The sequence below is a fragment of the Lissotriton vulgaris genome, chromosome 9 (assembly GCF_964263255.1).
Source record: "Lissotriton vulgaris chromosome 9, aLisVul1.2, whole genome shotgun sequence".
NCBI lineage: Eukaryota > Metazoa > Chordata > Amphibia > Caudata > Salamandridae > Lissotriton > Lissotriton vulgaris.
Genome location: NC_141697.1, coordinates 1,223,664,487 through 1,223,691,968, shown reverse-complemented (window position 1 = coordinate 1,223,691,968; position 27,482 = coordinate 1,223,664,487). Strand labels below are relative to the sequence as shown.

General features: G+C 49.8%; 1 protein-coding gene across 10 annotated transcripts in view; it reads left to right on the top strand.

Moving 5' to 3' along the window:
• Positions 1 to 27,482, top strand: part of USP19 (ubiquitin specific peptidase 19) — a 471,392-nt gene that overhangs the window by 417,013 nt on the left and 26,897 nt on the right. For 7 of the 10 annotated variants that reach the window (XM_086939349.1, XM_086939347.1, XM_086939348.1 and 4 more), the window contains one exon: positions 20,641 to 22,318. The exons of the other annotated variants lie outside the window; for them this stretch is intronic. In XM_086939349.1, the coding sequence (XP_086795475.1) occupies positions 20,641 to 20,886 (246 nt within the window). In that variant the 3' untranslated portion in view covers positions 20,887 to 22,318. Of the gene's footprint in view, positions 1 to 20,640; positions 22,319 to 27,482 lie in introns of those variants that run through there. 10 annotated transcript variants of the gene reach the window in all.

The following is a 27,482-nucleotide window of genomic DNA, read 5'->3' as shown; positions in this document are numbered from 1 at the left end:
ACTGACTATTTTGATTTTTCATTTTCCTTCTCCACACTACTCACTTCTTGGCACTCCTTTGCTATGTTGCACGCTCCTTTGGGGCAACCACTATGGATTGTAATGTTTTGCAATCCGGAAGTTTCGTGAATTTATTTGACCGAGGAGCAATGAATTAAAAATACTGCTCTTTATTGCTACTGCTGTTTTTTATGCCCTAAGTAATATATTGTTATATACACATTTGCATTTATGGATAGAGCTGATTAATATATGCTCCGAAATTGTTGAATTAATGAACAATTACTGATGGACTCAGTCTATAAGTCATAGAGGTTGGACCACTGTATTCCTATAACGTGTTATACCCAGATCCTGGACCTTTTTGGGTTACCCCATTACCTTAATGGTTATTGATAAGACATCCTGCAGCATGCAGGATTACATCTGAAAGAGACACGTTAGTGATAGATTCCTTACCTTAGAATATCCCCAGGCGTCAGACTGGATCCGGAAATTTTTGCGTAGCAATACCCCTGCGCGCTGGTAGGTGTCGTCTGCGGCTCCGCGTCCGTCGTCGGCGTCGTGAGCGCCGGGATGACGTCATCGGAGTACTTAGACGGCGCCCATGCGCGCTGACGTCAGTTCTTCTTTTTTCCGCGCCAGCTAGCGCAGATCCGGAAGAAGCTCTACCCCCAGTCACTTTTTGACTGAATAGTTTTTTTGATCCTTTTGATCTTCTCTTAGTCGACTGTCTCGACTATCGGTGCCAGGGATGCCCGGGTTCAAGCCTTGTTCGAAGTGCGGCCGACTCATGTTGGTCACGGACCCCCATCGCCGGTGCCTGAAGTGCTTAGGCCTCGACCACGACGATCGAACCTGCGTCGACTGCCGGGCTCTGACGTCGAAGGCTAGGCGGGAGCGGTCCCGCAAGCGTCTCGAGCTGAGGCACTCGGCCCCGTGCCGCTCCAGGTCCCGGTCCCGGTCCCACGGGAGGTCGAGGGACAGGTCGCGAGGTCGGAGTCATCGACGTTCTGGAAGTGGACACCGATCGTCTGGTTCCAAGTCCTCAGGTAAGAGGCATGAGAGGTCGGAGCGACACCATCGGTCCTCCGACCCGCCCCGACGCTCGCTCGATGCGGCCGGGGACTCGGGCGACACCGCCCACGCGGCTCCGCGGGAGTCGCAAGCGTCGCCGCCTGCCCCACACCTTCGGGTCCCTGGGCACGGCGCGTCGCAGGAGGAGGTCGAGAGGTACCTCATGGCCATGAGGGCCCTCCCTCCTCAGTCGGTTCCCGTGGCGCCTTCGGGCCGATCGGCTCCGTCTGGAGGTCCTTCCGGGTCGGGCGCTTCGGCCCCGACGACGTCGGGTACTTCGGGCCCGGCGCCGCTGGCGACTTCGGTCCCGGCGCCGCGCGACCTCGCTGGATCCGGCTCCGGATCCGGGACCTCGCCGGTCGACCTTACGACCTCGCCGGCGCCGTCCCTTCAGGTGTCGTCCCCGGCAGCCGATGTGGTTGCCGACCCCAATGTTTCCTACGGTCCTACTCAGGAGTCGGAGGGGCGCCGCTGGGCGCCGATTCCGTCGGCCTTTGGAGACTTCTATCTCCACGAGGAGGCCCTGGCTGTTAATCCTGGTCTCCAGGAGCCAGGTGACGAGGAGCAATGGGAGGGGTCCGAGGACCCTCTGGCACGTGATTGCCAGTCGCATCAGGACTGGACATATGAGCTTGGGGAGGCCAGTGGTATTGACACCTCGCCAGACACTGGATTTACGTCGCCCCCGACTGTGGCTTCGGAGGCGGGTTCTGCTTACAGCGTAGTGTTGACGAAGGCAGCTAAGGCCTTAAACCTTCAGCTCCCCGTCGCGGCCGTGAGGACTAATCTCCTCACTGAGGTCCTCAAACAGCAGTCCGGCTCCGCGGAGCCCCTCCTGCCGTTCAATGAGGCCTTGTGTGACGTTCTGCTGGGCACTTGGTCCAAGCCCGCCACAGGCCCCCCTGTGGACAGGAACGTGGCCAGACGCTACCGCCCGGCACCGGGCGACCCATGCTTTTTGTCCACCCATCCCACCCCCGAGAGCCTGGTCATCCAGGCCTCTAACTCCCAAACCGCATTCCCGTCGGCCCCGCCCGACAGGGAATCCAAGAGATATGAGCAGTTCGGGAAGAAGGTCTTCTCGTCTGTGAGCCTAGGGCTACGGTCTGTGAACACCAACTGTCTCTTGGGCCGCTACACCCACACCCTGTGGGACACGGTTGCGGAGGTGCTGCCACAATGCCCTGAGGAGGTCAGGGCTAAACTCAGCCAAACCCTTGCGGACGGCCGAGATGCGGCACGTTTTTCTATCCGGTGTGGGCTGGATACCACGGACTCACTGGGCAGGGCGATGGCAACGACGGTGGCGGTTCGACGCCACGCCTGGTTGAGATCCGCCAACTTCTCGGCCGATGTCCAGGCCACCCTCCTGGACATGCCGTTTGATGGCCGTCGCCTCTTCGGCGACAAGGCAGACCATGCGCTGGAACGTTTCAAGGACTCCAGGGCCACGGCCAAGTCCTTGGGCCTTACGGCCCCACGCCAGCAATCGGGTGCCTTTCGCTCCTTTCGTGGCCACGGAAGGGGCGCCCCACCACGGACCGTCAGCCACGCGCCGCAGAATGTTCAGCAACGCGGTGGCGGACGTGGGAACCGCCGTGGCGGTGGTCGGGGCCAACGGCGAGGCCAGTCCACACCTCCCTCAGCAGCCCCCGCCTCAAAACCTTCCTAGTCCGAGTTTTCAGGCCCATGTGACGCCTGTGGGAGGCAGGGTTCGCCATCACCTCTCCCACTGGCATACAGTCACTTCGGACAGGTGGGTGCTGCAAATTGTCCGAAGGGGTTTCTCCCTCCCCTTCGAGTCTTCCCCTCCATCCATGCCACCTCAATACCACCGTGTGTCGGGGGATCACTTGCAACTTCTGCAAGAGGAGGTTTCGGCCCTCTTGGCCAAGAGGGCCATCGAGCGCGTTCCTGGGCCAGAAGTAGGACGTGGTTGTTACTCCCACTACTTTCTGGTACCCAAGAAGGGCAAAGGGGGCCTACGCCCTATCTTGGATCTGCGGAACGTCAACGGCTTCCTCCGGACGGAGAAGTTCAAGATGCTCACTTTGGCCCAGGTCCTGGCTGCCCTGGACCCGGGAGACTGGATGGTAGCGGTGGACTTGCAGGACGCCTATTTCCACATCCCCGTCCTGCCGGCCCACCGGCGTTACCTGCGGTTCATGGTAGGCCAAGAGCACTTTCAGTTTACCGTGCTCCCCTTCGGCCTTGCCAGCGCCCCACGGGTGTTCACGAAGGTGATGGCGGTGGTCGCAGCCCATCTGCGCAGGCAGGGGATATCAGTCTTCCCCTACCTTGACGACTGGTTGTTGAAGGCGGGCTCGCCCCAGTCAGTCGTCAGCCACCTCCAGACTACGGCCGACCTCCTGCACTTGCTGGGGTTCTCCATCAATGTGCCGAAGTCACACCTGTGTCCCTCTCAAAAGCTCCTCTTCATCGGAGCGGTTCTCGACTCGGCGCAGTTTCGGGCTTACCCACCCGAACAGCGGGTTCGGGATATTCAGGCTCTGATTCCTGTATTCAGGCCGTTATCCCGGGTCTCGGTCAGGTTGACGCTGCGGCTTCTGGGGCTGATGGCCTCCTGCATCCTTCTGGTGCGTCACGCCAGGTGGCGGATGCGGGCTCTGCAGTGGGACCTGAAGTTTCAGTGGGCCCAGCATCAGGGCAACCTGTCCGATCATGTCCTGATCTCGGAGGGCACTGCGAAGCAACTGCAGTGGTGGCTCACGGACCGCGACTGGGTCAGTGGCAGACCCCTCTTCCTGCCCCAGCCGGAGCACGTAGTTGTGACGGACGCGTCCCTCCAGGGCTGGGGTGGCCACATGGGAGAGGCGGAGATCAGAGGCCTCTGGTCTCCGGCGGAGTCCCGGCTCCACATCAACCTTCTGGAGCTGCGGGCGATTCGTCTTGCACTGAAGGCATTCCTCCCCTCTGTCAGGGGGAGCGTAGTGCAAGTGTTCACCGACAACACCACCGCCATGTGGTACTGCAACAAACAGGGCGGTGTGGGGTCGTGGACCCTCTGCCAGGAGGCTCTGCGCCTCTGGCAGTGGCTGGAACATCAGGGCGTGACCCTGGTGGTTCAACACCTGGCAGGCTCTCTGAATGCCAGGGCGGACGAACTCAGCCGCCGGTGCATGATGGATCACGAATGGCGTCTGAACTCGGACGTGGCGCAAGGTCTCTTTCGACAGTGGGGAGAGCCTTGGTTAGATCTATTCGCCACAGAAGAGAACGCGCAATGTCAGCAGTTCTGCGCGTTGGAGTTTCCAAGGCGGCACTCGCTCGGAGACGCTTTTCGTCGCGAGTGGAGCTGCGGTCTGTTGTACGCCTTTCCGCCTATACCACTTCTGCCCAGAGTGCTGAAGAAGATCAGGCGCGACCGGGCCCAGGTCGTCCTTGTGGCTCCGGACTGGGCACGAAGATACTGGTATCTCGAGCTACTCAGCATGTCAGTCGATCCCCCGATTCGTCTGCCTCTTCGGGAGGACCTTCTGTCGCAGCAGCAGGGGACGGTCCTGCACCCGAACCTGTCCAGTCTCCACCTACAAGCTTGGAGATTGAGCGGCGGCAGTTGAGGCCATTTGACTTGCCTCCCGAAGTCTGTGATATCATTCTGGCAGCCAGGCGTCCCTCCACAAAGTCGGTATACGCCTGCCGGTGGAACAGATTTGTGGCATGGTGCACAGCAAAGGCTGTGGATCCTCTCTCTGCACCCCTTTCGGAAGTGCTGCTCTTTCTTCTTTCCCTTGCCCAGCAGGGCTCTGCTCTGGGCACTCTTAAAGGGTACCTTTCTGCTCTATCAGCCTTCTTAAGGCTACCAGATCAGCCTTCTTTATTCAAGTCCCCTATTGTAAGTAGATTTCTGAAGGGCATCACGCACATGTTCCCTCCTGTTCCCTTCGTGATGCCCCAGTGGGACTTGAATCTGGTTCTCACCTATCTGATGTGTGCTCCCTTTGAGCCACTTCATAACTGCCCCCTTCGTCTCCTTACTCTAAAGACGGCATTCCTGGTTGCCATCACCTCTGCCAGGAGGGTGAGTGAGCTCCAGGCTCTTTCTTCTTCTCCACCTTTCCTGTCTGTTCATCCTGATAAGGTGGTGTTACGTACACGGCCTTCCTTTCTGCCCAAGGTTGTCACGGCCTTCCACATCGGGCAGTCCATTACTTTGCCCACCTTCTTTCCGCCTCCGCATCCCTCGAAAGAGGAGGAGAGGCTCCACCGTCTGGATCCAAAACGTGCGCTCTCCTACTACCTAGATCGCACACGCCAATTCCGGGTGGATGACCAACTCTTCGTTGGTTACGTGGGCGCGAAGAAGGGAAAGGCTGTGCACAAGAGGACCATCTCAAGATGGATCATCTTGTGCATTCAAGCATGTTACTCCATGGCGAGGAAGGAGCCCCCGGCTGGATTGCGGGCTCACTCCACTCGGGCCACGGCAACGACAACTGCCCTGGGCCGCGGTGTCCCCCTGCAGGACATCTGTCAGGCAGCCACGTGGGCCTCGCTGCACACGTTCGCAAGACACTACTGCCTGGACAGTCAAGTCCGGAGGGATGGCTTCTTTGGCCGTTCCGTCCTCCAGGACTTTCTGGTGTGATATTGGTTCGCAGACCCACCACCGGGGTTGGTATTGCTGGGGTATCTATTCTAAGGTAAGGAATCTATCACTAACGTGTCTCTTTCAGATGCACAAGTTACTACTTGTATAACGATATATCTGTAAGAGACATTAGTTAGTGATAGATTCCTTACCGCCCACCCATCCTCCCCGTTCTGCGAACCGATATCTAGGGCTAAGGTCATCCCCTTTCAGGGCCCTAGTTTCATGGCACCAGTGTTAGTTCTATCATGGCTCTGCGTATCTGGCGCGGAAAAGCTGTGTTATCAGAACTGACGTCAGCGCGCATGGGCGCCGTCTAAGTACTCCGATGACGTCATCCAGGCGCTCACGACGACGGACGCGGAGCCGCATACGACGCCTACCAGCGCGCAGGGGTATTGCTACGCAAAAATTTCCGGATCCAGTCTGACGCCTGGGGATATTCTAAGGTAAGGAATCTATCACTAACTAATGTCTCTTACAGATATATCGTTACACAAGTAGTAACTTGTGCTTTAAGGAGGTGGGGGAGGCGCATTTGGGAGTCTGGGAAGCCAGCAAGCAGTGTGTTTGATCTATCTTGATTGGGAGAATGAAAGCTTGAGCAGCAGTTCTGAGTTCCTCTAGCGGGGAATTGTTTCACTTTCTTCAAGAGAGAGCTGGCACCCAGCTGTCTTTATATTTGTTTGGCAATATGTTCCTTGAAGGTGAGATTGGAGCTCTGGGTAAATCCAAGTGAGGTTCAAAACCATTCAGATTAATGTCACTTGACCAGATTTGGATAGTTTGCTTATTGTTCTTGGTAAATAAAGTAAATCCTGCCATGGTAGGATATCCAGGCTGTGATGTTCATTCCGTGTTTCATACTGTGTCTTTCTGTAGCGGAAGAGACTGTTGAATAGAGTTGTGCGTCATCTGCATATCAGTGAATTATGATGCTTTTATCTGTGTGTAGGGACCTATAGGGCTAAAAATATAGTGATTAAAGATGACGGGGACTATATAGAACTTGGGGAGATCCGAAGGTGATGGGAAACTTCTGGGACCTAAAGCTTTCATTTTGTACAAACTGATGTCTATTGATGGCCAGGAAGGGAAACAGTGATGGACTTAGCTAGTGAATCCCATTTTGTACTTCTCTTTGAAGTACAAAACCAAAATCAGTTTCCGAGTATTGTGCAAGATACATCTCTTCTTTTGTCTGTGGACTTGTTAGTTTGCAGGCCATTAGTGAAACAGTCAAGGGATTTTCTACTCCCAAGTCACAATCTCACTACCCTTTTTCAGTTGTCCTCTATTGGAACATGATGTAAGTTGATGGTCCCTTAGAAAGGTGTATCAGTTAATTTGGCATTATTCTGTCGTTTTGTACTCGTCTGCAGTATTCTCTTTCCAGTCTGTTAGGGTTATCTTTTCATTTGATACGATGTTCATTCAGAACTCTCAACAAAGCCTACGGTCACAAATATCTCCCAGCATTTTTATTGTTTTATGCTTTTTCCAGCTCTGCATTTTTTCTCTCTGAAGGTTGTGTCATCTCATGTTGTCCGTATAGTGTTACCATTAAACTGTGTGTTAGGTTTATTGCTTTCCTATACTTTTGCCTGTAGGGTTTCTCAATACGTTCAGCATTATTCATAGGCTGCATGATACTACAAAACCTTGACCAAATATTTCTGTAGCGAGTTGATGCAGGTTTGATTTTTCTTCTGAAGCTGCTTTAATGGAAGGGTAATGTAGTCAGGAGTACATAAAGCAGATTTACCTGACAGACCATCATTGCAGGTAGAGGCAGTTGAGTTTGGGGTTGGTGGCTTCGCTACCAATCACATTAGGCTGATGAGGGTTGGGATTCCCTCACGTAAAAACTGTTTACTTCTTGGCCAAGCTTTGCTTTTCAATCATGAATTAAGACCTGTGGTGAGAAAAGTAGACTAAGTGGTAATTTGTAGGGTACGTACCTAATGACCTCTATACCGCGTCCTACTCCTCATCCCCGCAATCCATGCCATCCGTCCCTCTTACCGTTTTGCATTTATCTTTAATTGGTACTGTTTTGTTGCACTTGCATTATCGGTTTGGCTGAATACACTGATACATTTGCAGTTCAGGGAAATGACCAGGAGTTAGAAAAAATCTTAATATCTCAGAGATCGCAGTCATCCACAACTGGCCTTAGTCAGTAGAAGTCCATTTTTTAAATTACTTGCAAATTGGGTAGATCCGTGAGGTGAGTCTTCTTTGTGCAGTGTCATGACCTCCTAAGGTTACTAGGTATTACCTTAAGATTAGATGCTATGTATGTGATGAATCTGCCTTTGTGGATACTTACCTTAGAAGTGAGGGTGCCCAGTGGAAATGCATTCCCTGTATATTTAATTCCCTGGTTATTCTTATTTACCTTTATGGGAAATCTGATCCGAGTGTCTCGTATTTCCTTCAGTGTGGAAAACTATCTTTAAAACCGCTCTTTTGATTGATTTGTCAGTGTATCTAGTGCTAGCAGTGGTGTCAGACGAGTAATACGCACAGTTAATTTTGTTGGATACAGTAAAAGGGGCAAAGATACAATTAATTACCTGGAATTTCACATTATTTATGTTGATGTAAATTAATTCTGATTCTTACAAAAAGAACATTTTTTTTTGCATGCCATTCCAGTTTGGACCCAGCCATATGCAAATCCGTCTTGATCCTGCGTCCAATGGGAACAGTCCTGCCCAAACTGCCAGGCCAAGTCCTCCCTGGACTGTAAACAAGCATCCTAGGACCGGTTTCGGGATTTCAGCCCTCATCAGCCAGGATAGCTCGACTCCAGTGGCATGGAGAGCACAGGACTCAACTGAAGTCTGAGCATACCTGTCCCACTCGGGGTGACAAATGCAAAAAGAACAATTGATGGACAGAATGAGGAACAATGTCATACATTTACCCCAGTATAGATATATGGGCCTAAATCCATCGTTTTTTTTTGCTCACCATTCCATTCCAGTTTGGACCCAGCCATATGCAAATCAGTATTGACCCTGCGCCCAATGGGAACAGTCCAGACCGAACAAGCATCTTAGGACCGGCTATCCTGGCTAAAGGGGGTGAAACCCTGAAACCGGTCTTAGGAAGCTTTTTTCCGGGCCAGGGAGGACCTGGCTTGGCAGTTCGGGCTGGACTGTTCCCATGAGGCACAGGGTCAAGACTGATTTGCGTATGGCCAGGTCTAAACTGGGGTGGCATGCTGAGCAAAAGAATGAAGCGTTTAATCCAGATCTCTTGACCTGGGGTGAATGTTTTGATTTGTTCTGCATTCCGTCCATCAATTTATGTGTCTTTTAATAAAGTCTGATTCTACCATTACCAGTTTGGCCACCGGACTCCATCTTGAATCCCCCTTTTACCTCCGAGGTGTCAGTGCATTTTCAGAATGCCTATAGTGCCTCTATGAATAAGCACAAGTTAAAACATGAAAAAGGCACTCATGTAAAAGTCACAGCACTGTTTCATAATTTACCTCCTCCATTTGTAAGCACATAAATAACAATGTGTTCCTTTTACTATCAGATCAAATGTGGCAAAGCGTCTGCACCACGGTTTCTGATCAGCTTTTGCCAGTGTCTGAAGCATGCCTCCAACACATCTCCGAACATACATACCAGAAACAAACCGACTTGGTGTGGTTGGGAGGCAGTTGGGTCTCTTCCTTCATCTATTACCAGGATGGAGCAGGTCCTTTAATGCCCAGAAAGAGTGCCTGCATCCAATTTAGCCATCGCTCTAGTCGCCTGGTTCAGAGGGTACAACATATCTCTATCTAGATATTTGACAGGTCTGTGAAGATGGTCCCATTAATCCGAAAATTACTTTGTACAAAATATATTGCATTTAGTGCTTTCCTAGACGTATTTGTTCTTCCAGAGATCTCCTTTATCTGATGGGCCTAGTGTGTTTTGTGTTACGCTGCCTTGAAGATTCGAATGTAGGCCATCATCCTGTATCAAGAGGCCGAACCCTCGTTGTTCAAGGGGCCAGCCTCTTAGGATTTCTGGTTGGACTGGAGTCATTCTCACTATTGGGGCTCTGCTTGGAAGTTTGTGTTGGTCTCATAGTTGAGAAACCTCCTTTTCTAATGGTGGTGTGGCCTCTATCTTTTATCTACGGTGGTACGTTGACTGTGTTTGCTTATCCCAGTGTTAATCTTTCTGCGTTTCCACTTCTAAGAAGTGGGTAAAGAAGGTATTGCAGCCGCATTCTGTATCCATGCAAATTAGGTGGCCTTCTGAGGACCACCATTGTAGTGCGACTAAATCATCACCAAAATGGTAAACCTTGCATCACGTTCAGTAAAGGTGCAATATTTTGAGGAAACTGAAACTTTGTTGGACAGATGATATTGAAATGCACAGCCCTTTACCTGGTTGTGAAAAGATAAGATTACGTTTGAATCTTTTGTTAAAAAGGAAATAGTTGCTCACTTTCCCCACGTGAGTGCCTTTTTCATGTTTTAACTTGTGCTTATTCATAGAGGCACTATAGGCATTCTGAAAATGCACTGACACCTCGGAGGTAAAAGGGGGATTCAAGATGGAGGCCGGTGGCCAAACTGGTAATGGTAGAATGCAAATGCTACTTACCAGTATGCATCTGTTCTTGGCATGTAGGGCTGCTGACATTCATATCTGTGCATAGATCGCCACCTAGTGTTGGGTCCGGATGATTGCACATTGTTGTCCTGGAAGAGTCTTCGAAGTATCACGAGATAGGTGGCTCCTCCCCTGGACTACAGTGCGCATGGGCATCGCCTCCATCCCCAGATTGTTTTTAGCCATTGGCAGAGATGGAGTGAAGAATGTGAATGATGGCCATGCTATGATCATATGTGTATATATGAATGAACACTGCAGCTGCTACGGGCGCCGGGGAGGAGGGTGGGCGATATGAATGTCAGCAGCCCTACATGCCAAGAACAGATGCATACTGGTAAGTAGCATTTGCAGTTCGAGGCATGTGGGCTGCTGAATTCATATCTGTGCATAGAATACATAGCAGTCCCTCCATTATCGGCGGTCGCCCGTGCCAGCTGCAGCAGTTTGAAAAAGCGTTTTTAGAACAGCCTGACCAACAGCTGCCTGCTGTTTGGAATGCACGTCTACACAGTAGTGTTTAGTGAAAGTATGTGTGGTAGACCATGTGGCTGCTCTACAGATATCTTCTAAGGGAATGTTACCTAGGAAAGCCATAGAGGCCCCTAACTTCCTGGTGGAGTGGGCCCTCGGTGGGATAGTGAGAGTGCGCTTAGCTTTAGCATAGCAGATCTGAATGCACTTTACTATCCATCTAGCAATCCCCGCTTTGGAGATAGCGTTTCCCTTGTGGTGTGTGGCAAAAGCAACAAAAAGTTGTTTGGTTTTGCGGAAATCTTTCGTCCTGTCTACATAGTACATTAAAGCCCGTTTCACATCAAGGGTATGGAGCATGCGCTCCGCCAGCGTCTCTGGGTTTTGGAAAAACACCGGCAATTCAATTGTTTGATTCATGTGGAATTGTGATACCACTTTGGGTAGGAATTTAGGGTTAGTGCGGAGCACCACCCTGTTAGCATGTACTTGGAAAAAAGGTTCTTGGATGGTGAGCGCCTGCAGCTCGCTAACCCTCCGTAGCGATGTAATTGCTACTAAGAACGCAACTTTCCAAGTCAGAAACTGAAGCTCACAAGAGTGCAGTGGCTCAAAGGGAGGACCCATCAGCCTCGTAAGAACCACATTGAGGTTCCATTCTGGAGCTGGTGGGGTCCTTGGTGGAATGACCCTTTTGAGTCCTTCCAGAAAGGCCTTGATAGCAGGGACCTTAAAGAGTGACAGGTGCTGCCTATTCTGGAGGTATGCTGCCATAGCAGACAGGTGAATGCGGATGGAAGAGTACGCTAGATTGCATCGATACAGGTGAAAAAGGTAACAGATGATGTTTTGAATGGAAGCATCTAGCGGGTCAATATCGTGGTTAGCACAGTAGATGACAAATCTCTTCCATTTAGCCGCATAACAAGCTCTAGTAGTGGGCTTCCTTGCCTCCCGAATGATGTCCATGCAATCGGGAGGAAGATTGAGGTAGCCAAACTCTAGGACTTCAGGAGCCAGATCGCCAGGTTGAGCTGTTGCGGATCTGGGTGCTGAATGTCGCCATGGCTCTGCGTCAGAAGGCTGGGAGTGAGATGAAGCCTTTGATGAGGTACCACGGAGAGTTCGAGAAACGTGGTGTACCATGGTTGGCGAGCCCACGTTGGAGCAACCAGGATGAGAGTCATCGAGTGCTGCCTGAGCTTGCGTGCCACCAGCGGGATCAGAGGTGCTGGGGGAAAAGCGTACGCAAATCTGCCTGACCAGTTCATCCACATCGCATTGCCCTGTGATTGCGGGTGTGGGAACCTGGCGGCGAAGCTTTGGCATTTTGCGTTCTCCTTTGTGGCGAATAGGTCTATCTCTGGATGACCCCACCTTTGGAAGTACGGTTGGAGTACTGATGGATGTATCTCCCACTCGTGCATCTGATGGCTGTGCCTGCTGAGCAGGTCCGCCATTTGATTGTCTTTGCCCGGGAGATGCTCTGCCATGAGGAAGATGTTCCTCTGAATGGCCCACTTCCACATGCTCTGAGCCAGATGAGACAGCTGTGGAGAGTGTGTGCCTCCCTGTTTCAGAATGTAGTACATGGCTGTCTTGTTGTCCGTCCGGATCAACACGACTTTGTTGCACAGATGTACTTTGAACGCCTTTAAGGCCATGAAGATTGCCATCAGTTCCAACACATTGATGTGCATCTTCCTTTGCTGTAGTGTCCATAGTCCCTGCACCGTGTAGTGGAGTACATGCGCTCCCCATCCCTGGAGAGAGGCGTCCGTTGTCAGGATAATCTGTGGGACAGGCTCTTGGAATGGTCGGCCCTTGCAAAGGTTTTGTGGATTCCACCAATGCAGAGAGTTGTACGCCCGACCGCTCACCAACACTAGGTCTGTCAGTTGCCCATGAACCTGAGTCCACTGACGTGCCAGGCACTCCTGAAGCGGACGCATATGTAGTCTCGCGTGCGGGACAATGGAGATGCAGGAGGCCATCATGCCTATCAACTGCATGAACACCCTCGCTGGAAGCGAGTGTTGGGGTCTGAATCGTTGGATCAGCGCCTGGATACTGGCGATTCTCACTGAATTTGGCTGCGCAGTGGCTGCCAGAGTGTCGATTGTCGCGCCCAGATACTGTCGCACGTGGGCGGGCTGGAGATGGGACTTTGGGTAGTTCAGAGAGAATCCCAGATCGTGCAGGAGATGAATGGTGCGTGACACGTGGTCGACGCACTGCTGTTCTGTCCTTGCTTGAATGAGCCAGTCGTCCAGGTAGGGAAAGACGTGGACGTGCTGGCGACGGAGATGCGCCGCCACGGTCGCCAGGCATTTTGTAAATACCCTTGGCGCTGTGGTGACCCCGAACGGCAGAACCTTGAACTGGTAATGCTGGTTTAAGATTGTGAATCTGAGATACTTCCTGTGTGAAGGATGCAGGGGGATATGAAAATATGCATCCTTCAGATCCAGTGTAGCCAGGAAGTCCCCCTGTTGAAGCAGGGGAAGCACCTGCTGCAACGTGAGCATATGGAAGTGCTCCGAGAGGATGTACCAGTTCAGGGGCCTGAGGTCCAGGATCGGTCTGAGGGACCCGTCCTTTTTGGGGATGAGAAAATAGAGGGAGTAAACCCCTGTTCCCTGTTCTTGCAATGGAACGAGCTCTATCGCCCCTTTTTGCAGCATGAGTAGAGCTTCTTGCTGCAACAAGGTCAAGTGCTCGCTGGACATAGGACGGTTTCTTGGCGGTATGTCCGGTGGAATGGACGTAAGCTCCAGACAGTACCCGTTCTGGATAAGAGACCTCACCCACCTGTCCGTGGTGATGGAGTCCCACGCCGGCAGGAACTGCTGGAGTCTCCCCCCGACTGGTGTTGTGTGGTCGGGGGGCAGTGACAAGACGTCACTGCTTGTTGGTGGTGGTGGACCTGGAGCCATTGTTTCCACGTCCCCTGCCCTTGACATTATTGCCTCTGTAACCACCTCTGCCCTTGTTGTTAAACGAGGCTTGGGTGTTACCCTTGTAATATTGTGTGGATTGGGATGCCTGTCCTCTTGAGGTGCCTTTTGAATTTGAGCGGCGAAAGGAGCCACCCCGAAACTGCTGACTTTGTAAAGCCCCCATTGACTTGGCAGTTTCCTGGTCTTTTTTCATCTTTTCCAGGGAGGCATCCACTTCAGGGCCAAACAGATGGTCTGGATTGACTGTTTGGTTTAGTATAGTAGTCTGGATGTCGGGTTTGAACCCCGAAATCCTAAGCCAGGCATGGCGTCTAAGCAACACGCTTGTATTGATAGCCCTGGAGGCCGTGTCTGCCACATCCAGTGCACATTTGATGGATGCGTTAGTAATGAGTTTACCCTCCTGAATAAGCATCTCCCCTGCCTCCTTGTATTGGTCAGGTAGGTGTTGTAGGATGGCCTCAAGTGTGTCATAATGTGCCCTATCATAACGTGCGAGCAGGGCTTGGGTGTTAGAAATCTTCCAGATGTTAGCTGCCTGTGCAGCGATCCTTTTGCCTGAGGCTTCGAAGATTTTCGACTCTTTATCTGGGGGAGGAGCGTCACCAGTTGTTTGAGAGTTTGCCCTCTTCCGAGCGTTGGAAACGACCAAGGAGTCCAATGGCAAGTGTCCCTTGATATACGTTGGATCTGTGGGTGCTGCCCGATATTTCCTGTCGATCCGAGGGTTGACCACACGCGCCCGTGTGGGTTCCCTGAAGACCTCTGCGGCATGCTTGAGCACCCCCTTAAGCATCGGCAGCGTTTTGACCGACTTTTCAGCCACCGAGAAGGTGTCGAACAAGAAGTCCACATCCACGGGGTCGGAGTGTAGTTCGACGTCGTGGTTGGCCGCAGCTCTCTCTATCAGTGCATTGAAGGCCGCCGAGTCTTCTGTAGGGGACGTCTTGGCGGCGAAAAGCTGAGTGTCCTGACCCGACTGCGGGTCCTCGTTGTCGGCCCCGGTGGTCCAGGGCACAGGCTCCTCCTCCGGATCCGAGTACGCCGGATAGGTGTACTCGGGATCCTCCTCGTCGGCATCGACTGCGACTGAATGCGCCGGCGAGTGCCCCAGGGCCTGGGGGGACACAGGTTCCACCATAGCCGAAGATCCCGCAGAGTCCTTTTTGTTTTTAAGAGGGATCTTAAAGGGTTCCAACGCCGGCTCCGTCGTGATCTTCCTCTTGAGGAGCGACAGTTTTCCAGTGTTGGCGTCGATGAACACCGCACGACGTTCCTCGACCGCAAGTGACTGGAGTCGAGGCTTTGGCACCGCTGAGGCAGCTTTGGGTGGCAATGGTTCCTTAGCGGGTCCGCCCGGCTTCGGCGCGAAGGCCTTCGGCGCCGACTTGGGCGGGAGAGTGAAACGGATAGGCTTGTGGCCCGTGGTAGTCTGAGGCGCCACAGTGTCCTGAGCGGGAACCACCCCGGCTTTTCGAATCCGCTGCAAGGATTCCGCCACCTTCTTTGTGAAGGCTGGAGAGGGCTGGACTGGCTCGAGCGAATCCTCATCCTCGAGATCCACAATGACAGAGGGCACTTTCTTCGGTGCCGGCGGCCCATGCCCATCGGCGTCGTCGCCCTGACGTTTCTTCGGAGCCGTCTTCGGGTCCACGACCCCTTTCGGCGCCGATGCAGCCGCATCTGAGATCTTCGCCTTCGGCGCCGACCCGGATGGTTTCGGGTCGGCCATTTTGGCGCGACGCTTCTGGTCGGCCATTTTGGATGCCTTTGTATTTGACGCCTCCAGAACCTTCATCACCTGCGCCACTTTCGGTTTCGTTTTCGGGTCCGATGGCGCGTGACCAGTTGGCTTCACTTTCGGTTTTATCAACTGAAGTGATGGTTCCGAAATGTCCGTGACCGGGCCCGGAGGCGGGGACGTAGGACTTATAGTGAGATCTTGGGTAAGGCCCGAAGGCGATCCCTCGACCTGGGCCGTTTGAAGGGGTATAACCCCTGAGTCTGGTTGGGGATGCTCCTCCTCTGAGCTATCCCCCATCGTGGCACAAGCCTGATCGTCGTCCCCTACCTCGTCGGAGACTTCGTCAAAGTCCTCCTCACCCGCGTCGTAGGTCTCCTCATCGTACACGGGACCGGAGTCCGAGTCTTGCGCGTCGTCTTCTACCTCGACAGATTCCTGGAAAATGTCTTCTGGAGGGGGCGCCGCAGCCGATAGTTGAGCCTGGAGTCGATTGGCCCGGCGAATTTTCAGTGTCTTCTTGCTCCGGAATCTCGAACACGCCATGCAGGTGTCCTCGCGGTGATCCGGCGACAAGCAGGTATTGCACACAGGGTGCACGTCGAGGTGCGAATATTTTGAGTGGCACAGCGGACACTTTTTAAATGGAGTCCGCTCCATGGCTAGAGGTGTAATGTAGGCCCGTCCGCGCCGAAGGCACGTGGAAGGGCAGCAAGGAATCGGAGCTGAGAGTCAGAAAGAAAACCCGCACGCAACTATACCGACGCCCAGCCTAAAGACCTTTTGGTCTCGAGTAGAAATAGAACAACTATCGGTTCCGACAGAGGGAACCGAAACGCATCCGAACCCAATGGCGGAAAAAAACAATCTGGGGATGGAGGCGATGCCCATGCGCACTGTAGTCCAGGGGAGGAGCCACCTATCTCGTGATACTTCGAAGACTCTTCCAGGACAACAATGTGCAATCATCCGGACCCAACACTAGGTGGCGATCTATGCACAGATATGAATTCAGCAGCCCACATGCCTCGAACTCAGACTTTATTAAAAGACACACAAATTGACTCTTTAATGCCTCTGGGCCATTAATGTCAAAGGGCTGGGGGATGGATACTGGCGGGGCACTGAAGGATAATTAGCAGATCTTGGGAATCAATTCAGGAACATTATGAAAGACTACAATTATTTTGCATGGAAGGCTCTTTTTTAATCCAGCTTTAACAATCCACCTCACTGGATTAAAAAAGAGCCTTCCATGCTAAATAATTGTAGTCTTTCATAATGTTCCTGAATTGATTCCCAAGATCTGCTAATTATCCATCAGTGCCCCGCCAGTATCCATCCCCCAGCCCTTTGACATTAATGGCCCAGAGGCATTAAAGAGTAACTTGCCCTCCCAGCTCTACAATCCTGCTGTGTTTTTAGGCATATTTTTGCAATTGAAAGTCAAGCAACCTTTCACAAACCATTGGCCAGCCTCCACAGGCTGGTGAAGCACAAAGTTGAGTGCATGCCCTGTTCAACTAGCGGGCAGCCTGGAATCTTTAATAAGTCAAATATGTTCATCTGTGCTTGACTGCTGCAGGTTGTGGCCTGTTTGTGTCTCTTCAGAACCTAATCATGTTATTCATTTTCGTCACATCACTCTTTGACACCCCGCGTTTTGCACTCCTGTTTCTACGTCAAAAGTTACAGTTTAACTTGGATTGTACCTTCAAGTATGCAGCATGATCACTGCCTTCACAGTTGACTTGACGAAATGGAGCTGTTATTCATCTGCAAAGTTTGAGAGGGTCAGTTTCTGATGTTCAACATTGTCAAGAGTAACCTGCATTTGAAAGATTTCTTTTGCATTCTTTTGCAAGTTCTGTCAAACCAAAAACCTCAGTGGCTTAAGTGCAAACGTGGTATATTTAATACGTGGGCAGGTGGTCACAAAGAGCACACCCCGCCATAAGTTTTTCAAAAGGTAGTCTATGTTTTTGGCTTGATCAATTTCTTGATGTTTTACCATTTATTCACATGTATTCTCTGACTACAGCAAACCAAATCCGCTTGATAGTTGCGATTGCTTGGGAGAATGAACTGTAAGCCGTACTTAACCTGTTCAGACAATTCACCCTTTTTGTCATGTTGAACCTCTCAGTTCTGTTATTAAAAGTGAAGCGGTTTCTTACATTGTGCTACCTTCCAAAAAGCCTTGAGACAGGCTCAAAAGACAATAAATGTGAGAAAGTTGAGTTTTATTGCAGAACGCCCCCGCCATCCCCCAGCCACACTTTTTGCCTGGTATCTGGTGCAATTGTAACTGTAGAGTACTGGGTCCCTGCTGCCCAGGTTCCCAGTACCAGTGTTCTTTCCCTAAAACTGTACGACGATTGGCTTTTCAGACCCCCCTGTAAGTCCCTATGAAATGGTACCCTGGTACCCAGGGCATTGGAGCTGAATAGGGTCAGCTAGGGGGCCCTCACCAAGGCCATGCAAACCGCCACTGCGTCTTGCACTGCCTGTGTGCCATGCCAACCAGCACTGCGTAAGGTACAAGTACCTCGCCCGGCCTTACAGCCCTAAGACAAGTTGCACTAGATCTCGGGTGTGATGAGCAGATATGCCCCTACACTATCTTAGTCCATTCTTAAATATTGTACGTGCCAAGGAATCCATAAAGAGTACATGGAAACTTGACAACTCGAGTTCCCCAGTACCATGATGGCTTTTCTGAAACCTAGGAGTGTTTGGTACCAAACAACTCCTCTCAAGAAACTCACACTGATGCTAGTGTGAAATGTATTGTAATATGTATTCAGAGGGCACCTCATAGGTTACCCCCTGAAAACCTTCAAATCCTGGTGTGGTCAATACCGGCTGTAGGCAGCCAGCCACCACCAGACATGTTTCTGGGCACGTGGGTGGAGAGCCCCCTGCTCTCTTGGACCAGAAACAATGCACATCCTGGGCAGATGTGTCACGTCTCCTCCCACATGATTAGCCAGTCCTCAAAAGGGGAAGCTTCAAAGTCCTGCCGCCTTTTTAAGCGACCCCCAGCCTCTTCTGCTAGCAGCAGATGGCAACCTCCAGTTAACACCCAACTTTGGGTTGGAAAACCTAGAAGAATAGGTGTGCCCACCTCTGCCAACTCCACCCCTTAAAGGTGTGGGGGCGGGGGGAGGTGAAGCCTCTTAAAGATGGGGAGACTCCTCCAATCATGGCTAGGACCATGCCCCTCCCACTGCAGGGTGGCATAGTTAAGGGTGTAGTCCCCCCAGGTAAGGTGCCCATTTGCCCTGCCTGCTACTCTCCCCTAAAATGCAAAAACAAGTTCCTGCCAATTAAAGAAGCAAAAAAAGGACAAAGACTACGCAGTTCTGAAGAAGACTGAAGACACCTTCTGCCTTGGCGCCAGCCCTACCGGCCTGTCTGCAGCCATCGAAAATCCTGCAAAGATGCAACGCCTTTCCCGCAGTCGCGATCTCCACAAACCCTTGTAGGACTGCTTACTTCTGAAGAAGATCAAAACACCATAGGACAGGAGCTCTGTTCACAAAGAAAACACCACCAAGGACACTAATGTCCTCAGGGTCCGTGATCTTTGATCCCCTCTGCACCCGACGCTGCCCGCCTGTGTCCAGGTGGCCCATAGATGCAGAAAAGGTTCTCCAGCGATCTTGAGTCTAAGTACAGCGTTGGCTGACCCCTCCTGGACTCCACAACAATGCCTGCAGACTGAATCCAGAGCCTCTCCCTGACCAGCTCCAGTAAGAATCTGACATCAAAGGACACCCATGCACCCAAAGCCCTGGGTCTTGGTGAGCTGAACCGACAGTGCCCCTATGACCCTCAACACTTCAACGTACCTCTGCTGTTGCTGGTTTCCTCTGTGCAGCCTCCGGTTCGACGCATGCAGCCGGTTTGTCAAACCGAGATTCTCTATTGAAAAGCATTGGGCACCCGACGCTGTATTTGCACCCTGTGCCCCCGATGGAGTATGTTTGGAGCTCCCTTGTCGCTCCCTCTTTCTTGCTCTTAACCCCAAAGCTTGACCCCTGGAACCGATTTACCTAGCTGCAAGCAGTGTGGCGCCAGGTGCCCCCAGTCTCTGTTGAAATGCATTGGGCCTGTCTCTGAATTTGACCTCTGCAGCCGGACACCCCTGTTCCGCTGGTGGTGCAGATTTTGTGCTGATCTGAACTTTGTCCTCTGCTAATCTTAAGCTCAGAAGACTGGAACTGTAATGTGGGTATTTACCTGTCAACCTGCATTGCTATTTTCTTCCATAGTATGACATTGAACTGTTTAAAAATTGCACTCTCAACTTTTGAAAGTGAAAAGTATTTTTCCTGAAAAACGTTCTTACCTTTTTGCAAAAGATCTGGGTCTTACAATAAAACTCAAACAAAGCTTATTTTTCTAAAATGGATATGGATCTCCGTTTTGAGTCGTGTCAGTTATTGGTCTATGTGTGTGCAATAAATGTCGTACACTCCTCTCTAGTCCTCAGCCTGCTCGCCCATACTCCCACTAATAGAGCACTTTCGGTTTAGATTGAGCTTGTGCTCTCCTGGGGGAACCTCTAGATACTGTGCAAGGTAAAACCACTTAGTGGTATACCACATTCAGAGCCTGCTTCCTAAATCAGTAAATCAATGTAAAAAGGAATGTCCCTGTTCGTGTAAATGTACTTGTGTTTTAGAGGTTTAGCATTTCGTAGCAGCGCTCATAATCTTTATCGCAGTAAAAGGTGCTAGAATAAAGAATTGCATTTGTTGTGTTGCCCTCAAGTGCTCATCCTTGTTGTGAAAAAGAACATTTGTTGGTATAATGCTTCAACTGCTATTCTATGCAGGAAATGTAAATATTACTTCGATGGGCAATTGAAAGACAAAAACTGAGCTATCACATAGGTTTGTTAGAAATTGATGTGGCTGCGGTCTGTAGGCCAGTCGGCATTACTGAGGTGGTGGGAGGGTATGTGTGTGTACTGGAGCTCGTGAGTGGCAGGGGATGGTTGCATGCTGCTTGAGATGTTTACAGGTGCCAATACTGTTGAGACTTATAAGCCAGTGCTATAAATCTATGCATTTTATGAAAGTATGTTGTGCACCATTCTTCCCGAGCTCTGACAAAGGTTTCCACACATCGCAGGCTTCTCTGATCTGGCAGGAACTGGAAGAGGAAGATGCAGTACGGCAGCCCTTGGCCTATCGGCGGATTCCATGGAATTCCAGGGTGTCTTCCTCCCTGGTTACAGACGGCATCTTAGAACAGAACATTTCTGAGTACTCGGATGAAGGTCGCATCAGATATTTCATTCTTGGCACTATGGCAGCAATTGTAGCTTTGTTTTTTAATGTTTTGTACCCTCTGATGTACCAACCCAGAGGAAGGTAGATGTAAAATTGTATGAGTGAGAGACCTTTGAGCAAACTTAATGAGCATGGTTCCACAAAGGAGTACTGTTATTCCCCTTGGCTCCTATGTATTTCCTATTCATTCTAGCGGGTGGATTTCTGGGCAGGGGTAGTAAGATAAGATCCACTTGGTCACACATGCACTTTCGATCTTTGCACTACTGATTCCTCTAGACCCTCTTGCCCCATATCAATGAGCTGTTCAGTCACAAGCCTGGGATACCAGTGCCCAGAAAAGCCCCCAGCTGGACCCTTTGCTTTCTGGTCACCATCCCTTTGTCTGTCTGCTCAAGGGAAATCGGACGGTTTTCCCCAGATTTAATGCATAATGCATCCTTTTCAGTTTTTCAACTCTAGCATCATCTGGAGCAATTGTAGTACCCAGATTTCTATTCCCTTCTTTTTGCTATTGTGATGTCTGTTATGACCCATAATCCGCTGTTCCATGTGTCATCCAGTGACTTAGAACTATTGAAGTGAAAAACAACTTTCTTCTGACCAAAACCTCTTCCCACTGAGGTTTAGTGAGGGTGATCTTTTTCAAAGTTAGACACCTCCTTCATTCCTTAGGGATGCTCTTTGCTGCTTCCATATCAGCCAGGAGACTTGGCTGCTGACTTGGTGAAGCTCTTGGGTTCTACATAGATCCCTCTGCATACATCTACGGTACAGACAGCTCTTTGTAAGCTAGGCAGGCACTTTACCTTGAAACTGGCATCTGAGCCGTCCTTCTCTTGTTGAATGGTTTACTCACTGAGGGGTTTCCTAGTCTTGGAGCATTCAGACGCATCATTCATGGTCACCTCAGTGGATTTTGTGCCATGTCACTCCAGGCATTCAGTGCGGGGCTACTTTCTGATGTATCACACCTCATTCTGTGGTACCGTAACCATACACAGAGGGTTGATGAGCATTGCTCAAGGCCTTCCAGTCTAGACTGTAGTCTGCCTCTCCAGGAAGTATTTGAGGTTCTTGGTTCTCTGTTTCACAATTACCAAGGAAGGGAGAATTGACTGTTCCATTAAGTACAGTGTAGTTCCTTTGTTTCAGTTGAACCCACCCTGTTAACCCCTCTGGTTCTTTGCCTTGTGATACGGATGGAGAATAGGATTTGGTGTTTGGAGCATGTCTTTAAGTGAGGTGATGCAAGACGTAGACTGGGCAGGCTTTGCAAAGTGATGCCTTCCCTATCCTCGGGGACAAACATTCCACAAGTGCCTTTGGTCAGTACCTTAAACTGTATATTGGATCCTGGTACAAAAATGGGCAGATTAAAATAGGTCTGTAATCTGTCAAAAATATATAATTTGTCTTCTGGGTTTGCCACACATGTTTGGAATTCTTTGCCCTGTTGTTCCTTTACTGTAGTTGGCAAAATAATGGAAAATAATACAAGTTTGAGTAACTTACAGATGTTCAAAAAAAACATGTGTGCTCTTGATCGTGCACTGAGACAAAATACATGTGTTTATACTTGTATGAAATCCTGTAATGTTTCTCATTAACTAAAGCCTCTGAAGTCCTAATACATTTCTAATTATAAAATTACATCACTTATTGCAAGCCACCTGTGAACTTCCACGCGGCCGAATCTTTGCCACTGTTGAGATATGGTGCTTCTCGTCCCTCTGATTATAGCCAATGAGGGAGGGGATAAGTCAGACTTAGTTTCATCATGAGTACAAACATACCCTTGCACTCCACCTCTAGTATGGAGTCAGGTCAGTGTTACCTCTGCAATTGGATCAGATCAGTGTCTGGGAGCGAGCCAACCTCCATGTCAGGCCAAAGGTGGACGATATATCAGCGAAGTGCGGCTGACCTCAGCGGAGGTGGCCAGTGATGCCATCAATAGACTTGTCTGCTTGTGGTAAAGACCCAGTAGCAGATTATGGCCAGATTTACTTGATTGGATCATTCAGATCCTCCTCACTGTATGGGATAACACTCCACGTGTAGTAGGATGCTGCAGAACACCTCACAGGTCCACTTCCATGACCTTCTAAAAGCACTCCGCCTACCTCCCCATTGCTATATGGTCCTAGAACTCATTATTTTTCAGTAGCCTTATTATGGAAGTATTTGTATAGAGGTACATAGAATGGTATGGTACAAGAATATACCATCTGACTCAGACATGTTTACCTTTAAAACTACAATTTATTCCATATGTGTATGTATAATTGCAAATCTGAAGGCAAATGCTTATTCCAAGAATTTCTTTATTGCACAAAATGCTTCAGTTTAGTAATAGGTGGTTGCACCCTCTTCATAGCCGCCTTCTGTTGGCTTTTATTGGTATTTATTTCTTGTACGCTGGCAATGTGCTGGAGGCTAAATTTGATAACGATGAGCCGTCTCAGATAGCTCCTGTCACTTTAGTTCTGTTGTATGGCACTAGTTTCCATAGCCTAATGTGACTGACTGTTCATCTGCTGCTTTCCTAATTTTGATTTATAAAGTAAATAAGGTTCCTGTAGATGAAACACCGCAAGTTCTTAGCACATGTAATTTCAGATGTGTAGAAAGTAAATCGAAATGCAAACAGCTAATCTGTTAATAATAATTATGACCTTGATAAAATGTAATGCAATTATTTATGTAGCACTTACCAGCCAAGGCTTTCTGAGTGGGCAGCTGGGTGAGGAGAGCTGGACTTGAGCCAAGACAGAGCGGTGAAGCAGATGCCTCGCAGTTGAGTCCTTGACCCTCATCTTCCCGTTTTTCAAGAGACCGCTTTGATTTTCCCCACAGAGTAGGTTTAGGCTAGGTGAAATGTCTGTACACATCTCCATGGCCAGAGAGTCGCATGCATTCTCTAATGCGAGACCGAGTATATAAATAAACTTTCCAATTGCAGGATCCCTCCATTCTCTTTGTAAAAGGGCAAAATATTTCGGGCAGTGGCACAAGACCTTGGACCCTTAACAGAACAGTCTCGTCGGTCTCTCTTCATACAAGGCTTCTGTTCGCACACAAACACCTGGAATCCATGTCTGGGAGCGGACCATCCTCTGTCCTAGAATCCTACTATGCTCCTCAGTATTGAATTCATTCCAAAAACCTGCTCTTTGAAGTCCGCGTGGGGCTTGAGTGGAGGCTGCATACCTCTACACATGGTGCCTGCTGGTATGAACCAGCACGAAGTGGCAGCTTGGGTAGTATCTGGCACTGCATCTGAACAGTGATCTGCCAGGCCGGCACATGTGGGTTCAGTGAGTACCATTTCAAGGCGGCTGGTGTCTTTCTGGGCCGAGGTTTCTTTGTCTACTAATAGTTACATCGAGACCTATTTCATCTGGAATCTGCTTCTGTGGGCTATGTCACAGGACAAGGTGTACCTGGGCAGTATTCTTAAGGCTCCCTTCAGTAGGAGCCGGGGGTGTACGCATGTTCTGAGGCTTCTCATCTTGAGAATCCTCAGCTGTGCACAAGTTGCACTCGGTTTTCATGATGGTTGATAGGTGATTTCTAACGAAATCCTGGCTTTGCAGTGTCTCTAAAGGGCCTCTCTCAGTCCTGTGGCATGTCTTTTAATGTAGTTTACTATACTTACTCCTGATTTGGTGTGTGGTGCTGCATCACATTATGCAGCAAATTAAACTGGAAATTCTGTGAAAGAGCCAGGGGATTCATCTTAGAGACCAGCTAGGATATATTTGGTGATGATACTTTCAGCAGCACAGCTGGGGACACTGTTAAGAAGGACAGCATTGTTACAAAGGGGTAATGACCACTGTTAATCGATAATGAGAGTGGAGAAGCTCAAAAGGCAGCCATAACGAGGACAGTGGTTGTTAGAGATCGCATTGAACACGAACAAAAGGGTTTGCTAAACCTTTGGAAAACCTGGTAGCCACAGCAGCAATCTACAAGGAACCTTGCTACGTGAAACTAACAAATGGCAAGCTTCAGCTAGGTCATCTTTTACCACGCATTGCATTGCGACATTAAGGTTGTCCCTAGCCACGGAAACAGAAAGTTCCAGGATCCTTTGAGTGTTACTGGACAATGGGGGAAACTCCACGGACAAGTACCCTTCTGCAAACGTCCTCCATCGCCACGTGTTCGCAGATGTGCTGGAGGAGCCTGCTGTAGATTAAAGCAGCCGCCATCATTTCCTTCCCTGGAGACCAGTCCAAAAGAGTGGCCTCTTCTGTATCTGTACCCGAAGCGACGGGGCAGTAAACATCTTACTCTGGCCTAAGAATAATCCCGCTCTTCTCGCCTTCATCATGTGCCATAGGGGCAGGTATGGGTTCCGTTTCCACCACTGCCTGCCACATAATGCTGAAAGAATATTCTGTTATTTATCGGTCTCAAGCCCGACAGGAGGTTTTATTTCAAGGAAACTTTAGAGATGAGGTTGTTTCTAGTCTGTTTGTAAGTATATACAGAACAACTGGAAATAACTGGAAGACTGATGTTTGCCACAGCGCTCTGCTATTAGATGCAAGGGATGTGCAATATATCTACGTATGAATGGCTTGTTTACAGTTAAAAGGGAAGCCTCCATGTCCAGTCGGGCCATTTCTTTTGGTGATTTAAAATATTTTACAGATAATTGCAAAGACAGTATGTGCCTCAGGCTGAAAAAGCCGAATTTTCTTCCAGTCTGTCACCTTTGATAGTTGCGTGCTGAGATGAGCAAAGCCATCGTATGTGACATAAAAGCAGAGTAATCCAAATGCTGTTGCCATATGTCATGCTGCTTTTGAACTTCTTTTGTCCGTCTTACATGAAGTTCTTGCAAGTGACGGAAGCGTCTCCTACCATGCCATGAGTTTGTATGGAGGATGCAGCATCGTTTTTAACATTATTTGACCTGATCCACTGTCTCCACATGATCTGCCCCGAGCAGCTTCTGTCCACTTAACCTCTGAACGAGTGTCATTGTTCTCGAGTTTTTCAGTGCCTGGAGTACTGCTTGCGAAGGAGGAGAGGGTATGCTCAGAAAGATGCGCCCAGATAAGTAGGTCTGCGGTTTCTTGTAAAATGCTTCAGAGGGATAAGCTTCAGCTCTGCTGTAACTACACGTTTCAGTCCAGCATAAGCCTTTAGACTTAATGCATGCCTCCTGCAGGTTCCTAGAAAGGAAAATAGCCCCCGAGCCATGTTGAAGATTCAGAAAAGGCCTAATCATAAAATTAAAGGTGAAGATAAGTTGAGTATATCTGTATTTAGTTATCAGCACATTGATTGAAACCCATGTGAGCCTGCTTTTGGCGGATCTAACAGAAGCCCGACACATTGCTGCATTAATTTGCAACATCATTTTTAAATAACAGTAAAAACGAAATCTAAATTTGATAGGTTACAAGAACTGTGAGACTGGACCTGGAAAGTCAGAGAAGGGTAGAAATTAAATGGATGCTGCTCACAAATTGCGAGACAGTAGGAGGAACTAGACAGTTTGTTGATTAGTGAAGCCAGGTAAAAGTAGTCTGTTTTTTATGGTTATGAGTAAATGGTGTCATGTAAGGCGTTCAGGACCAGTGTGCGTCAGGGACGAGAGGTGAGGCAGGGGGAAATGACTGAGACAAAATAAAAAACGTACCTGCCGGCCTACAACATCGCCATCACGTCACGTTCTTCTGCTCCTCTCCACTACAGGAAGGCACAGGCTCCCAGCATGCCCTGCAGCCAATCTTGAAGTTGCTCTTATGCATGAGAGCAGCTTTAGGATTGGCCTAAGCGGCAATGATTTGCACTCTAGGACCAACTGGGAGCCTGTGGCTGCTTTCTCCAACCCCAGCAATGCAGCTGGGGTTGGAGAGAGCTTCACTGCGCATGTGAGTTCGGACAGCCAGAGATGGCCGGCCAAACCCACATGCTCAGTGAAGGCAGTGCACCTACCACTCCCCTCAGTGCCTGTCATCACACTGGCCCACCACCAAGACTCGGAACAAGAAAAATAAAACGAAATAAAACAGTTTTTGCACCAGTTTTATTATTGTTTTATTTTTCACGTTTTTTAGCTGCTAGTGGAGGGGGCTGCCGCTAACAATGTTGCATATATTTGGATGTGGTTTGAATGGGTGGCATTGCACAATAAGCTTACATTTGGAGTTACTAGTCCCAGTGAAGCCAAACAACCAGGAACAGCAATACACAAAAGGCCTGACCATTTTGTGTTTTTTAAGCCACTGAGCTGAGGCATTTACTGAAGGTCACCGCTTTGATGGTGTCAAAAAATCATAAATACTAATGAGAAAGTGATCGTTTGTCAGTGAGGGATGCGAGATAGTGTCAGTTCCACAACTAGAATTTCTCAATTGCTTCAAACAGCAGAGGTAGGTTGTTTTTTGGCCTGACATGGTAAGATAGGTGCAACTTTTTTGTTTCTTATTTCGAGAAGTGAGTCAGCCCGTTGTCTCTGCACATAAAGGGGATACACTAGCTGCACATATTGTGCCTCCGCACCAGCGATAGGATCAGACCGACTGGAGCAGGGTTTAGTACGTTCCAGTCTACTATCTGTATTCTAGATCACAGGGAGTTAATTCGTAGGGGTGGGTGAAGAATTGAGGCATCAGTAGGCGATTATGGTTAGCCTAGAGATGGTCTCAGTTTCCA